At 37.9% G+C, this 14,868-nt stretch overlaps 1 protein-coding gene across 1 annotated transcript in view; it reads left to right on the top strand.

Annotated features, from left to right (window-relative positions):
• Positions 1 to 14,868, top strand: part of NKAIN3 (sodium/potassium transporting ATPase interacting 3) — a 658,614-nt gene that overhangs the window by 334,138 nt on the left and 309,608 nt on the right. The window contains exon 2 of the mRNA XM_012813285.1: positions 10,033 to 10,170. Coding sequence (XP_012668739.1) covers positions 10,033 to 10,170 — 138 coding nt within the window. The remainder of the gene's footprint in view (positions 1 to 10,032; positions 10,171 to 14,868) is intronic.

Genomic DNA, 14,868 nt, shown 5'->3' with positions numbered 1-14,868 from the left:
TGGAGAGAAGGGAACACTTTTACACTCCTGGTGGGACTATAAACTAATACAACCCTTTTGGAAGGAAATATGGAGAACCCTCAAAGAACTCAAGCTAGACCTCCCATTTGATCCTGCAATCCCATTACTAGGCATCTATCCAGAGGGAAAAAATTCCTTTTACCATAAGGACACTTGAACTAGACTGTTTATTGCAGCTCAATTTACAATTGCCAAAATGTGGAAACAGCCTAAATGCCCACCAACCCAGGAATGGATTATATATACACCATGGAAGACTATTCAGCCATTAAAAAAGATGGAAATTTTACATCCTTTGTATTAAGCTGGATGGAAGTGTAACACATTATTCTTAATAAAGCATCACAAGAATGGAGAAGCAAGAATCTTATATACTGAATTCTCATATGAGAATAGTCGATGACCTGGTATACGGTGGGGCTTCAGGGAAGGGAAGAGCAGAGAGAGGAAAGAAGGGAGGGGAGTGGGGGCTCACAGTGTGTGACACATCTTTTGGGGTGGGACACAATTATAAGAGGGACTTTACCTAACAAATGTAATCAGTATAACCTGATTCTTTGTACCCTCAATGAATCCCCAATAATAAAAGTAAACAAGTAAACTCGCCATCACTAAATAATTTTATTACTACTAATTTTACTAATAATAGTAAAATACTATTAAATATGCTACCATACAACCAGCTTTTACAATGGAATGCATCTGAATTGTCACATTTAAACAATGTTTTGTTGAAAAGACTGAGTTTTTTCAGTTCTTCTCTTTTCCTCCTATGACACAATCTTTCATATGCACTGAATTTGGCTGCATGTTTTTACGTATAATCCCTTTTCAAATTACGGTCTTTTAAAGCATGCACGAATTCTCTAAAAATTAAGCAGAGTGCGTTACTATTTGCCTCAACAAAAAAGTAGTAGTCTGTCCACTTTTCATTAACCAATCTTCCTTCTTCTGTAATTTTTCTTTTTGGGATTTTATTTTCTTTTGAGACATTATAAAAGCCAGGCTAGGATAAAAAAAAAAAATAGTTGTAAATAAAGAACTACATTTACTTTGATTATGAAAATTAATTGACAGGAAAGTAGAAAGCAAAGTTTGGGTCCTTCCACGTGTCATCTGTGGATGTGGGACCAGGTGGAGGCCAATTGTGAAGCGAGGTGGATGATGTGTGAGGTGGTACCTCTGAGGAGAAGTAGGACCCTTAATAATCAAATAGGAGGTCTTACCTGAATTCTAAATAACATTAAACTTCTAACATTCCAATGGTAGGTTTAAATATTACTGATAGTCACCGCCCAGTCACCAAAAGCACATGTAACACCTGATGGTGTCAATTCAACTGTCTGTGCTTGGAAGAAAACACACTGGAAGCCACACACCACCATGAAACTGAAACCACAAATGCGCACAAATAGTGAGAGCATGCATATGTTTATTTTATGTGACATTGTGAAATGTTATGGGAATGTCTTTCTTCAATAGGTCCATGGTCTTGGGGATTTGGAAAATCAACCCATGGACCACAGATCAGTGATGAGATAGGATTTATAGCCAGAAAGGAATATAGGAGGAGTAAAAAAAGCACCAGAACTTCTGGCAAAGGGAAAGCCTTGAGAGTTACAATTGGCCAGGACTTGACAGGGGGAAAGCCACTTTTTCAAGGTGAATGGTGCATTAATGAATGGATACAGTCCCATCATGAAATTGCCTAGGCCTAGGAAATGGGTCATTCCTGTTCCACCCTGAATGGGGGAACCCTGTGTGATGGTCATGCCCAGCTTCAGAAACTTCACACCAGTGGGTAGTGTACTGTAAAGCAAGGGGAAAGCAGAGGTGTCTCGGCAGCAGCACGGGCTATGTGGTGGTCTCCCTCAACTTCTAGGGTCCTAGGGGCTTCAGCGAGCTCTCCTCTGTCCTGGAGAGTAGTTCACCAGCCCTTGTTTCGACTCCCGCCTCCCGCCTCCACCTGGGGCAGCGAAGCAGATCCTCCCCTGTGCCCTGCCTCAGCCTTGTATCAACAGGACATTGTCATCTATAAAGTTCATACCCCAAACTGTGCAATTGGGTTCTACCCCCCAAAATAACAAAATAAATCTCATAATATTTTAAGCAAATTTACAATTTTGTGTTGGGCCCCATAGATAGCTACCCTGGGCTTCCTGCAGCCTGCAGTCTGTGTGTTGGACACCTCTGAATTAATTGATTGTTCTGAGTTTCTTTTTATATAATAGAGATGAGAATATTTATCCTACTTTTCTTAGCATAAAAAAATTAAATGATGTCATATCCATAATGTTATTTTTTCATATTTTAGAGTCTTTCTTTAGTGCATTGCCTTATTCTTTGACATATTGAAAGGTTGGTGAAGTAGTTGTCCCTTCTGCCTCTTGGTGTGCTGAGTCAGTATAGACGATATATAAAGAACTTTCCTGAGTGAGTTCTGGTGCACAGGTGCCCTTCATTTGCACTCTTTCTGCTCATCGGCCTCCATATATCTATTAGTAGCATAATGTCTATTCCTCTTTTAACAGAAAATTTTCTTTGACATGTGCCTCATAGTTTTCTATTTCTTCACGACATAGATTTGTAGTACAACATGCAGCTATACAGTTCACACCTTCACTGTTGAAGTGTGAGAGTAGGAAATGCCTATTCAACTTTCTTGAGATTTAGGGACTTGAAATGTACAGATAGAATTCACATGGCCTTTTCAAGTGTTTTGGAGAGAGCTACTTCACCTAGTAAAGCCAGTTCAAGGAACAACTCAGACAGTCACACTTGTCTTTAAGGAAAATAAATGCTGCTCTTCTGAGCATTCGTGGTTCCACCTCATTAAGCTACATAAGCACATTTGGTCCTTCAGGCCCCTGGAGAGGATACTAAAGATCAAACCATGGGCAAAGGAGGTGGGATATTAAACTAGTCTTAATTTTATTTGACTTTATTTATTTCATTAGATGATCATTTTCTGGTTTCACTGACATAGGCTTTGCCATCTAACTCCTAAACAATATAATATTAAAACTATGTAGAAACAGTGAAGTCTTTAACACTGTTCCTGTCTTTATTGGATGAACCACACGGTCAGTAAGTCAGATCTACAATTACTGGGACCATCTCATGATCTCTGTACTTCGTAAGACTTGTCCATCTGTTTCTAGACACACGGCATGTTCTCCAGAGCAGCACCTGTTTCAGCATCATGGTAAATCTCCAGGTATTATGACGATTTCTGTTATGACAGCATGAGGTAGGATCATGATACAAATGCTATTGAACCCTGTTTGTACAGAGCCCTGAAAAAAAATATTCTCAAATTACACACATGGAAGTTAGGCCTCATCGATCAATCGGAAGTTAGGTATGAAAAGTCCCCTGGAAGTTTAGTGGATAAGAAATTTTAGAACAGAGGAAGTGGGGATGGAGCTGAGGGGTGTGCGGCTTTTCCAGACGTATAGACACCTGTTCAAGAACCCATAACTTATTTGAAATACCTGGGAAATGTCAATTTAGATAATAAGAATGTTAACCAGAACTCTTAAATTCCCACGTTAGGGAAAGAATTGATCATTCATGGTCATCAAATATTTACCGCATGAATTCCTAGGCTAGAGTTTACACAGAGAGGGAAACAGCCATACAAGGTGGTTTAATTTCACAGTCCATCATGAAACAGTGGTTTGATCAAAGGCTTTCTTGTGATTTTGCCAACACAAGTGACCCTGTTTTGATCTTTTCCTTATGTCTGTCTCTTATGAGTAGGGGAAACATCCAAGCAGAATGATAGTAGAAGGCACTCACTTTTCTTACTGTGAAGTTCAGTCTCTAAGTGTGCTCCCTCCTTAAGAATGAGCCTTCTTTCTCGGCTCTTGTTTGGGCAGAAGCTGATTGTATAAACCCAGCCTAGATAAATGCCAAGCAACATGTTTGGTGACCTAAAGTTTTTATAGCTCTATGGTTAAGTGAAAAATAATTTTCACAGTTAGGAATAATTATTATAAGAAATTACGCAAAATAAAACCTACTGCATTTTAAAGGCATTCATATTTGTCAAGATAGACATTGCGTGGGCATGAGATTTTAAAGAAGCAGGATGCTTCTTGAATTATTGGTAGCACAATGGTTAATGTGGGGCAAGGTTAGTGATTCATAGATTTATAGGAAGCATTATTTTCACCTTGGAGTCTCATAAGGAAATGCCTGACCCTGCAGAAAGAATTTTAAAACACACCCCCTTTGCCATAATACACAAAATATAGACAGAACATTCAGCCTATGCCGATCTCTACTATATATATCTTAGAGGATCACATTACACTTACATTTTGTTTCATAACCATAGTGAAGACTTTCAAGTTGTTTGCAACTTGATTCTGAAAGTTACAATTCAATACATATATATGATAGATGAGTGTGAAATATTTTTATGCTGCACCTAATATGGACAAGGATTACATTTCTCTACGGCAGCTCCCAGGTTGCCTTCCCAGCTCCACTCAAGGGGAATGTTTCAATGATTTCTACATACACCAGAACCTCTGCAAGTTGACCCCCCAAGGGACTGTAACACACTGGTCAACATGTGAAGGTGGTCAACCTAAGGAACTAGGCTCACTGTACTGATACAGACACGTGGTGCAATTAGGTTCACTTAGGGAGGTGGTCAGTGCAGGGAGGTGGTTAACTCTGGAGGTTCTATATTTATATTTAAAATCGTGACCCATATTAATATTTTTGTATTTTTGAACCATCCTTTCCTCCTTGCAGAGTGGACTTAATTCCCTTCTTTCTCTCTTCCTCCTTCCCTTTTCCCTTTCCTGCCTGCTTTCCTTTTTAAATCCTGATTGTCTTTGTTTTTTAACTTTTCCGGAAAAGAAATGTATTATTTTTCTATCACATGCTTTGTAGCTTCCAGACAGAAATGACGCCATTTTTCATTAGGTCTGTTTCTTGTTCTATTTCATTCCGCTGACAGTTTCATTTGGCTTTCTCTGGAACTTCCCACTGCCTTTATGTTTTCTTGGTTTCTCTACCTTTATTTTAGCCTCCAGTTTTGTAACTACCTCATTCATCCTTTGCTCTGGCATCTTGCAGAGACCCTCCGTCCGCTCTCCACCTCTGCTCTCCTCTGACCACTGGCTGCTCTCTATTATGTGTGTTACGAGTTGGTGATTTCCTTGCACTGTCTCCCAAGTCACAACAACACATAGGTGTCCTGTTCAGTTGTGAGCGCATAAATATCTAACAGTAGGTTCTCAAAACAAACAAGCAAACAAGCAGACTCTGATGTTTGGTGTTTCCTGATTTCCATTCGACAGATGTTCCCATGGTGATGAATGTCAAGTTGCCAGCTTGATGTCACTGTGGAGTTGGAAAGAGATGGGCACAGTTTCCTGGCTGGGGCCCCACACCACTGATTAGAGCCATTTTGATGGAGATATTTCTAAAAGACATTCATCCATTTTCTGAGATATCAAAGTTTCCTGAATATAGTTAAGTTCATTTAGTGCCCTTGGGTCATTATTATGAATATCACCCTCTAGGGCAAAAATGGCATGTCTAAAGATTATGATATTTATAGTAAACTAAATGACAAAATAGCTTCAATAGGAAATTAAATAGGTAATCAATACAATAGTAACTTATTTAGTTTTAAAGTTTTTGTTCTTTGAGTATTAAAATATTATACTCAGATCTAGTTATCATAGTTCTTATAGTTCAGGGGTAGAGAACCTTTTCATGTTGGAAGGCCACGTTAGTTTAGCTATAATCCAACAGGGCCAAATTTAAGAAAATTCAATTATATATACTTAAAAATGTACATTATTTTGTAAACATCTAATTTCTATGCATTAATAATTTCAAAAAATAAATACTATTTGTTAATTTTAAAGTTAGTTAAATTTCTAATGATTTTGTTGGGTCTACTTTTTGTTGGAAAGCTTTTGAATACTTGGTTGCAGCATCGAGATCCAGTTTCAGTTGACGGTGGCAGTCATTGGTGACCTGAAAGATGTTTTGATTTGAGTAGGAGAATGTAGATTCACATCCATAACTGATTACAAGCAAGAAAGCATTTTCTCAGGCATGTTGCTGAGGGCTTGGGCATTCTACCACGTTTCCATATCTCAACTGGATCTTTCTTGTCATCAAACAATGACTTTAAGATAGTGTATACTGGGAGCTCAATCGATTCCATCTGTAGTTCTCCAGCTGCCTTGGTGATACAACTCGGTGAGGCTGAAATTCTAATAGGAGTGTGATGTCATCATTCTCAAAGTCAGAGAAACTTTCATTGTTTTCTCCAAATTATAGGTCTGTAACAGCTACATATTTCTAAAATGGTTTGTCATCCTGCTCATCAATGAGCTTTGCTGACTTGGGAAAACGTTCATTTAAAATTCTCTTTTGAGGAAGAAGTATTTTGAAAAAAGGTAGCTTTTTTTGAAATGCTTGGATTTTTGCCACATATCATAGTCTCAATTTTACCTTGCAAAGAAATATTCGAGTCATTTTGATTTGACATCCTGTCACACAGAAATGCTGCATTCCTACAGAAATCTTCTTTCCAGAATTTACATTGCTAATTCTGTTCCTCATAGCAATAAAATTTTGGCTAACACCTGCCCTGCAATAGCCAACCCACTATAGAAAGATAGGGGAAATCCACACTAAATACCTCATCTTTCAACTTTAACATGTTACAAAACTGACGATACTGTGTTGCTGACAATACTGCTGTGTTCATTTGCACAAATATAGTTAACAGGACTTCTAACTTGTTGCAAACTGTCAATTAAAATAGTGCAATAGCTTTAGCACAGAGATTTCGCTGATACAAGATACAATGAAAGACCTGAGAGCATGTAGATCTGTCGATATGTTTGTTTTAATCTGTGCAATAAACCCTTCATGATTTCCTGTCATGGAAGGTGCACTGGCTGTGTTATACATAAACTCACTAAATTCACCAAATTCAGTCCAACTTCATGACATTTATCCTGAAAGTTGTGGAGATATATTTTCCCTGTGTCCTGTTCATAAGAGTGCCCAAAGTGATTAACTCTCATAGAAAAAAAAAAAAAATCTTCTGACCTGAATGAAGTATAAAACCTGCATTGCTTCAGTAGTATCAATTGATTTATTTGAAGTGATTTAATAATATATATTCTCCTTTTGAAGTATTGTATGAAGTTGTTCTGTTAAGTTGAAGGCTAATTCATTCTGGTGATGAGTGATAGTTCTTGAATGAGGCAGTTGTTTGTATTTTGAAACTGTTATCAGGGTCTAAGCATCCTACAAGGTCAACAATGTATTCTTTTGTAATTTCTACATCACTGAATGGCTTCTCTTTTTTCCCTGAGTATATGAGCTGCTTTATAAGTCTCTTTAGGAGCATTATTTTCAGGTCTTATTACTGCTTAAAAGAATTATATTTGCTTTTGTTTTTCATTTTTTAATTTCTGCAATACAACCTTTCATGCCTCTCCTTCCATTTTAAAATATTTCTAGCCCTTATGAAGGTCATAATGCTGATGAGCATTGACTTTCTTTAAAGTTGATATGCAGCATCACAAAGCAAGCAAATCATCTTATCTTTAGCAGAAACAAGAAAATATTGCAATTCCCAATCCTGATTAAAACAATCTATTTTCTTCCTTCAATGTTCTCTTGGTCTTCTTTGACATCATGGGCTATTAAGCAGACAGAATTTAAAAATGCTGCTGAGCTATGCAACTATTCATAAATTCCACTTCAAATAGAAACACCGCACACCATTGTCAAAAGTGAATAACACACTGGTGTCCTTGACCCCCATGCACTCTCACCAACCGGCCTTGTGCTATACTCATGCCAGTTAGGCGCAGGAAGTTGGAACTAAATCATGAGCATAGTGGCCGTCAATTTAGCCCTTATGGCTCATTAATTTTCTAATTGTGCTGGTCAATCTGTGAGGATTATTTCACTGAAACTTATTTTGTTCTTTGGTATTTCAATATGTTTATTTTAAAAATAAAATAAAAACATAAAAGATGAACAAAACATACTAATAAAAGTAAAAAGATTTGTTTGGATTTAGTCAGAAGGTCACACTTAAGGACCTAGAAGGGCACATGTGATTTTAAGGTCACAGGCTTCACACCCCTGCTGCATGTAGAGTTGTTACAGCTGTCCTGCTCCTAACTCTTGAGATGATTTCCTCTCTGTTTTCTGTGGCATTTTATTTGTCCATTTATTTCAACCCATCCCAAGTCTACTTTTTAAGTTCTCAGGGAATAAATATTAATAGAGTGTCCTGAATCAAGGGTACACATTTTCTAATAAGTGGCATTAATTTGGCTTCTCTTTCATTATGTGGTTTTCTTTAATATCACAAAAGAGAATGCTATCCATGCATCTTCTGACAGAAACGAAAATGAGTTTTCCTCTGTATGAAAAGTTTGCTTTAAAGGTTTTTTTGTGATGCATAACAGCTTTAAAATAGGTTTGCTTTTCAGAATGAATTGTCTGCAGCTGCTTATCAGGGTTTCTTATTTTTGTATTTCCTGAGCATATTAATCCTGTTTGGACATTAAAACACACACACACACACACACACACACACAACAGTGCCTATATTTATATCATTGATAGGCCCAATAAATAAAATTCTGCATTTGGTGGGGGGAAATTTCTGGGCACTAATTAGAGTAACAGAGATAAGTAGGAAGTTGAAAACATGATCCTACTTCTTTCTTATACTGCTCTGGTATTTTGTGTTTCAGCCATTTCTGTACATTTAGGGGTGCAGGAGATGGTGAGACCTCACTTCATGATCAGGCAACACCCATAAAATGAATGTGGAATTGGTGTGTTTGTCTGTGGGCATTAGCTTTTTTCTATTTTCCTCCCTACTTGCTGAAGGCAAATATTAACCAAGGTAAATTCAGATTATTGCAGGGAGGACATTCCTTTATGTTCAAGGAAATTAAAGCTATTCAGGCATACACCTGCCACATAACTAGAAAATTACCTAAGGTGCCATTTTCATTACAAAGCTGCAGCTTCTGGTGCCACCAGTATGGCTAAACACTGGATCATTTTATTAGAATTACTATTTCAGCAATATAAGTCTAAAAAAGTGCCTGAAATGTATAAAATTTAGTGTCCAAATACAGCAGGTGGAACTGTAAAATTTTTAAACAGAGAATGCAAGCAATACCATTTGATGCAATAATGACATTGTTGGTATTCACTGGACCATCTATTTCATCATAAATGGTTAAATGTATATCTTGATACATTTTAGAATTATTTAAAAATGTAGATGTACACAATGCAAATATAATGAACTGTGGAATGTTGATAATCATTATGCCCCCATTATTTCTATTTGGGTATCCAAGAAAGAATTTTACTTAATCTAAGTTGTATTTTCATGTAGGTATATGATCTCAGTAAATACAGTTCAAAGGGACTATTGCTTTATTCTAGTTTTACGTCAGGAACTTGAGTCTAGTATGAAGACAGAATTAAGCCTTATTTTGAAACAGCAGTTAGTAATTATCACAACAAGCAGTCCAGTGAAAGTAAAAGAAACAAAACAGATTTGGCTAATGTATATTTTATACGTGAAAGTAGAGATAGGCAGGAGTCTTTGATTTTTGTCCATTTTGTAAAATGCACTAACTCTAGTAATACATGTTATACTAAGCCAATCATTTTATTTAAAATAATGAATTTAAGTCACGGAATAGTTGCCTGGAATTTCTATTGTAGAAAATGATTTAAGAAATATATCTCTAACTCTCCAGATAGGTTAAAAATATATTGATAATTGAAGTTATAATGTCAAAAATCTTAGTTTATTTTCCAAGAGAAGTTGTATAAAATAGTACATGCAGTAAGTATTAAAATTCAAGTGGTTATGTGACTGTGAATATTCAGTCTTCTCCAGCCATGAAATAAAGATTAGCTTGGTGTTATAATGCTTGGATCAGGTTCTGATGAACATTCTATGCTTTTTTGTAGCTTTCAGCGTTGGAGAGGCAGATCTTTGATTTCCTCGGTTTCCAATGGGCACCTATTCTTGGAAATTTTCTACATATAATAGTTGTCATATTGGGTTTGTTTGGAACCATTCAGTACAGACCTCGCTACATCATGGTGGTAAGTCTTATTTTTATCATATCTCTTTGTATGTACCCTACAAAATTACTATAAGAATATGAATAAAATAATTTAAGTGGCCCTCTCTGATATGATGTGGCATTGCTGTTTTGGTCCACAAATACTCAATTCTATTAAAAGACAACAATGTGAATGCTTTCCATTCACAAAGCAAAGCAACATGCCCATGGTCTGAGATGACGTAGTGTGATTCACAGGGTAACTGAATTCAAACTTCACAAAGAAATTTAAAATAGGGTTTGGACAAGTAAGAGGTTTGGTTATGGTCTCACTGTTGTGCTAAGTTGTAATGTGCATTAGCAATCAATATAATCAATGTATTAATCGTTCATTAACTTTCAAAGACATTTATTTGTCACTAACTGTAAAAAGCCAACCTGTCTAACAATTGTCTAAACACTGCAAACAATAACATAATTCAATTTTAATTTAGGACATTACAAATGGAGGTAGTGATGGATATTTAGTACACATTCCTAATGGATTTCATGCTGCATAGTATAGTTATGATAAAAATGAGGCATAAATCTATTCTCTGAGCTTTGCCAAAGATGGTAAGCTCACACTCCATCGTAGGACAGTTTAATGAGGTATAGGCTGTGATGCACAATCTAATGGAAGTTATTCACAGTAATTACTTGTCTTTTCAATAAAAAGTGGGCAGTATTGTAGGCTACAATATAAGGTCAGTACAATGTAAGATGGTTGTGAGAAATAATAAGCTTATGTAAGTAATTATAAATAGAAGTAACATATTCTACCTTCTTGGGAGGCTGAGGCAAGAGAATTGCTTAAGCCCAGCCAAGGCCTTGAGGTTGCTATGAGCTGTGAGCCATGGCACTCTACCCAGGACGACATAGTGAGGCTCTGTCTAAAAAAAAAAACAAACAAGAAGAAGAAGAAGTAACATATTCTAAAATTTTCATGGAGCGAGAATAAATATACAGTGTTCCGTGGAATTACGGCATTTTCTTGTAGTGTGAAAACCACAGACTTAAAAACACACCATCTTTCAATTTTGAATTAATCCATTTACATCTGTGGAAATGAATAAAGTTACAGATCTTTCCATAAATGCACCAATTCTCTATGTTGAGTCTTCCAGTTGGCTTTTTGACACCTTTTGTCATGTCACACAGGTGTAGACAAACCCTGTACTCAGTTGGCCGCAGAGAACATCTGATGCTTCTTGCTTCGCTGCAGCAGCTGAACGGTCTCTGCCTTACGTTTCTCCTCTTACAGACAGGCTTTTCTAGGCCAATGTGTGAACCCCTACAAGAGGGTTTGGTGGAGTTGAACTTGCAGCATAGGTGCTCTAACGTCATGCATGAGATCAAACTATTATTGGATTCTACATATGTTCTAGTTTGTCATGTGAATATAGAGCATGTTGACTCACTACGGACTTTTTATCTTATGATATTGAGGTTCTGCCGAGGTGCAAAGTGCCAACCAGATGCCTATGAAATCACAGGTGGCTTCTATAGAGAGAAGCAATAAGACTTATAAAGACTTATGATTATTGCTTAATACTTCGTTGCAGCAGTCGTCTGATTTCTTTTCTGAATGTATTTATCTTCATTCATTCTTTACGAGGTTTTTGTTTCTAGTTCTTATCTTAAACATTGTTATTGTTGTTAAATTTTAAGCCTTTTTGATCTTGTGAAGGCAAAAAGTGGAAACCTAGTAAACACACGTATATGTAAAAATAAAAAAAGAAGAAAAGAAAAAAGTTGAGTGACTGTCCGCGGAACATGCTATAAGCAGCAGAGCTGGGTGTTGGCCTCACTCTTGTTACTGTTAGGGTCAAGAAGCTGCTTGTTCAGGAGGCTGCTAGGTTCATGGTCTGTGCTTTTTTCCACTGTCACATTCCAGAGGAGATGTTACCATGGTCAGTATAAGTTTTCATACTGGAAATGATCTTGGCCTGCCTCTCAGCCAATCATAGAATATTATTATCTTTGTAAGATTCCAGATTTCCTCTTATTTTAACATAGGTATAAATTGTCTATTTGAGAAAAATGCCTGCATATCATTAATCCATGAGTCTAGAAAATCTGTTCCCTGAAAGGTTTTGGACCCAAGGGTAAAATCATTCCAAGATTCAAGACAAAAGGAAGACAGAGATCCAATCCATGCAATTAAAGTGGCTTTTGTTCCACTTGGAGTGCAAGTGGGATGAGATTCCTGACTAGGGAGAAAGCCACACATGGGCTATGGCAGACAGGGATTTAAATGGTTAGGGCAGCCTGGATTGGTCTGTCTGTAGCTTTACCTGGGCAGGCAAGTGGGACAAGGTTAGGGAGGTCTGGATTGGTCCTTTCACTATTTCCTGGGAGGGACATGCTTCCCAGGAAAGGGATCCTTCCTGGGTGGGTCGGTAACTTGACTCTATTATTCCCAAAGAATGCTTTTAATAGGACTATCATATTGTTAAATGGTAAGGTGGTTACACCATTTATTTATTTATTTTGTCACATGAAAGGCATTTATCCTGAAGTTGTTTTCATGAATATATTCTGAAGCTATAACTGGTGGTCTGGAATTAATTCTGGTATAAAAAAAACTGAAAATGAACAGTGGCATTGTCACATGTATCAAGGTGTGCCTCAAGAGGCACCAACTTTGACACAGCAGGGAAAGCAGCCCTGGAGCAGGAATCCAAACCGACTTTGCACTGAGTTGGAAAGAGCTTCTTGATTGCAAGATATTTTCTCTCAAAATCACTTATATTATTTTTTTTAGTAGTGGCATCCTTTATTGGCTGAATTAATCTCCAACATAGGCTAATTAAATTTAATCCATTTCAAACCAACAAACACTTTGGAGCACCAGGTACATGCTAAGTGCTTACCCAGAGGTTAATAAAATACATCTGTGCACCACAGCAATTCAACACAGCTCACAATCTACTTTTGCAAAAACACAGATGATAAGTCACTGCCATTTCTGACAACAAACAGGGTTCATCACCACTGAATCTAAAGGATTAATCATTTTATGAAAATGGTTCATGTGAAGGACCATAAGGAGCAAGTTCTCCAGTGTCTACAGGCAAACTTCCAGACTCCTCAGAGTGAGTCAAAGGGTACAAAATTGCTCCTGTATTTCTCTCTCCTGTACCTTCTGTACTCCCTACGCACCTACCTCATGCCAGCTGTAGGAATCACAGCAAAACCTGCTCTTTTCCCCTGGCTGGTTCACTAAAAGATCAACTCACAATTACAATCACAGTAGATTAATAAGAGAAAGGTTTATTTCCAAATACCATGAGCATGGGGGGAACCACAAGAATGATTACCCAAAGTCTCAGTGATGGTCAGAGACCTTTACAGATGCCTTTTGGAAGTGAGTGGGGAGAATGTGGAAAGTATAGGTACAGCAAGTGGTTGCTGGGCTTGGGGGTGGGGGAGGAGTTAAATGGGAGGAAATAGATTGATTGGTAAATTAACCTGAGACACAGGTAATGTGTTTCAGTGACCTTGGGGCCAGTGACCTTGGAGCCAGTGATCTTCAATGATCTATTAGCATGTGAAAAGAACATGAGCAGCCCCTTTTGATTCCCAATCTGGTTGCCCAGGTTTTATGTAGATGGAGGAAAGGCCTCCTTCAATACTTCCTGATCATGAATGGCCTTTAGTTAGAGATATTCTTTATACCAACGAGTCATATTTTGGGGCAAAATTTCCTCAGGTCCTTCGCACGCATGCTGAATGATTTGGATTTTCCAAACACCTCAGTTTGCACAGACTGCACCTTCTCCTGGAATTCCCTAATCTTCTCATCCTCTCAGTAAAGTCTTAATAATCCTTCAACTAAATAGTCACTGTTTCTTAAAATGACAAAAGATTTAGGGGATACAAGTGCAGTTTTGTTACATGTATACATTATATAGTGGTGAATTCTGGGCTTTTACTGTACTCATCACCCAACAGTGTACATTGTACATAAAAGGTAATTTTTCAGCCCTAGTCTCCCTCCCAACCTCTCCCTTTTTGAGTCTCTAATGTCCATTATATCACTTTATGTGGCCATCTGTAGCTATAGGTTAGCTTTCACAAGTGAGAAAGGGTGGTACATCTTTATCCTGAGTGACTTCACATAGGATAATGGCCTCCAGTTCCATTTTTGCTGCCACAAAAGTAAATTGTCACCTTTTAAAAACTGTACCAAGATTTCTAAGATGGCTGACCAGAGACATGTGCTGCCAAATCATCTCAGAAAAAAGGACAAGTTTTTGGTGGACAAACAAAAAATATAAGTTGAGTGTGATTCTGAGGAGAAAGTGCCAGAACCTCCCAAAGATGCCATGGGAAGAAGTTGCAGAGCAGAACAAGGAACAAGGTATCCAGAGATCAACCCACATGAGGCTGGAAACATGGTGAAAAGGGCGGGGTAGGGGACTTCTGTCTCCCTCTTTCTTATATCTCTGAAAGTCAGTAGGTTCCTGAAATGTTGGAACCTGTGACCAGCTCTAGCCCCTCAGAAAAAGCACTCCAGTGAGCCTGGTGGTGCATAAGACCCTGGAGGGTCTGCCTTCATGAGCTGACAGCTTCTGAGGGGCAAAGGACCAGGCTGCCAGCCTCAGGGTTGCTTCTAACCACCACAGACTAGTGAACTGACAGCTTCTGGGGGACAAAGGACCAGGCTGCCAGGCCCCTCAGGGTTGCTTCTAAC

The sequence above is a fragment of the Otolemur garnettii genome, unplaced genomic scaffold, assembly GCF_000181295.1.
Source record: "Otolemur garnettii isolate 467f Iridium unplaced genomic scaffold, OtoGar3 scaffold00255, whole genome shotgun sequence".
Taxonomy (NCBI): domain Eukaryota; kingdom Metazoa; phylum Chordata; class Mammalia; order Primates; family Galagidae; genus Otolemur; species Otolemur garnettii.
The sequence above is the reverse complement of the archived record's forward strand: the minus strand, read 5'-3'. Positions and strand labels throughout refer to the sequence as shown.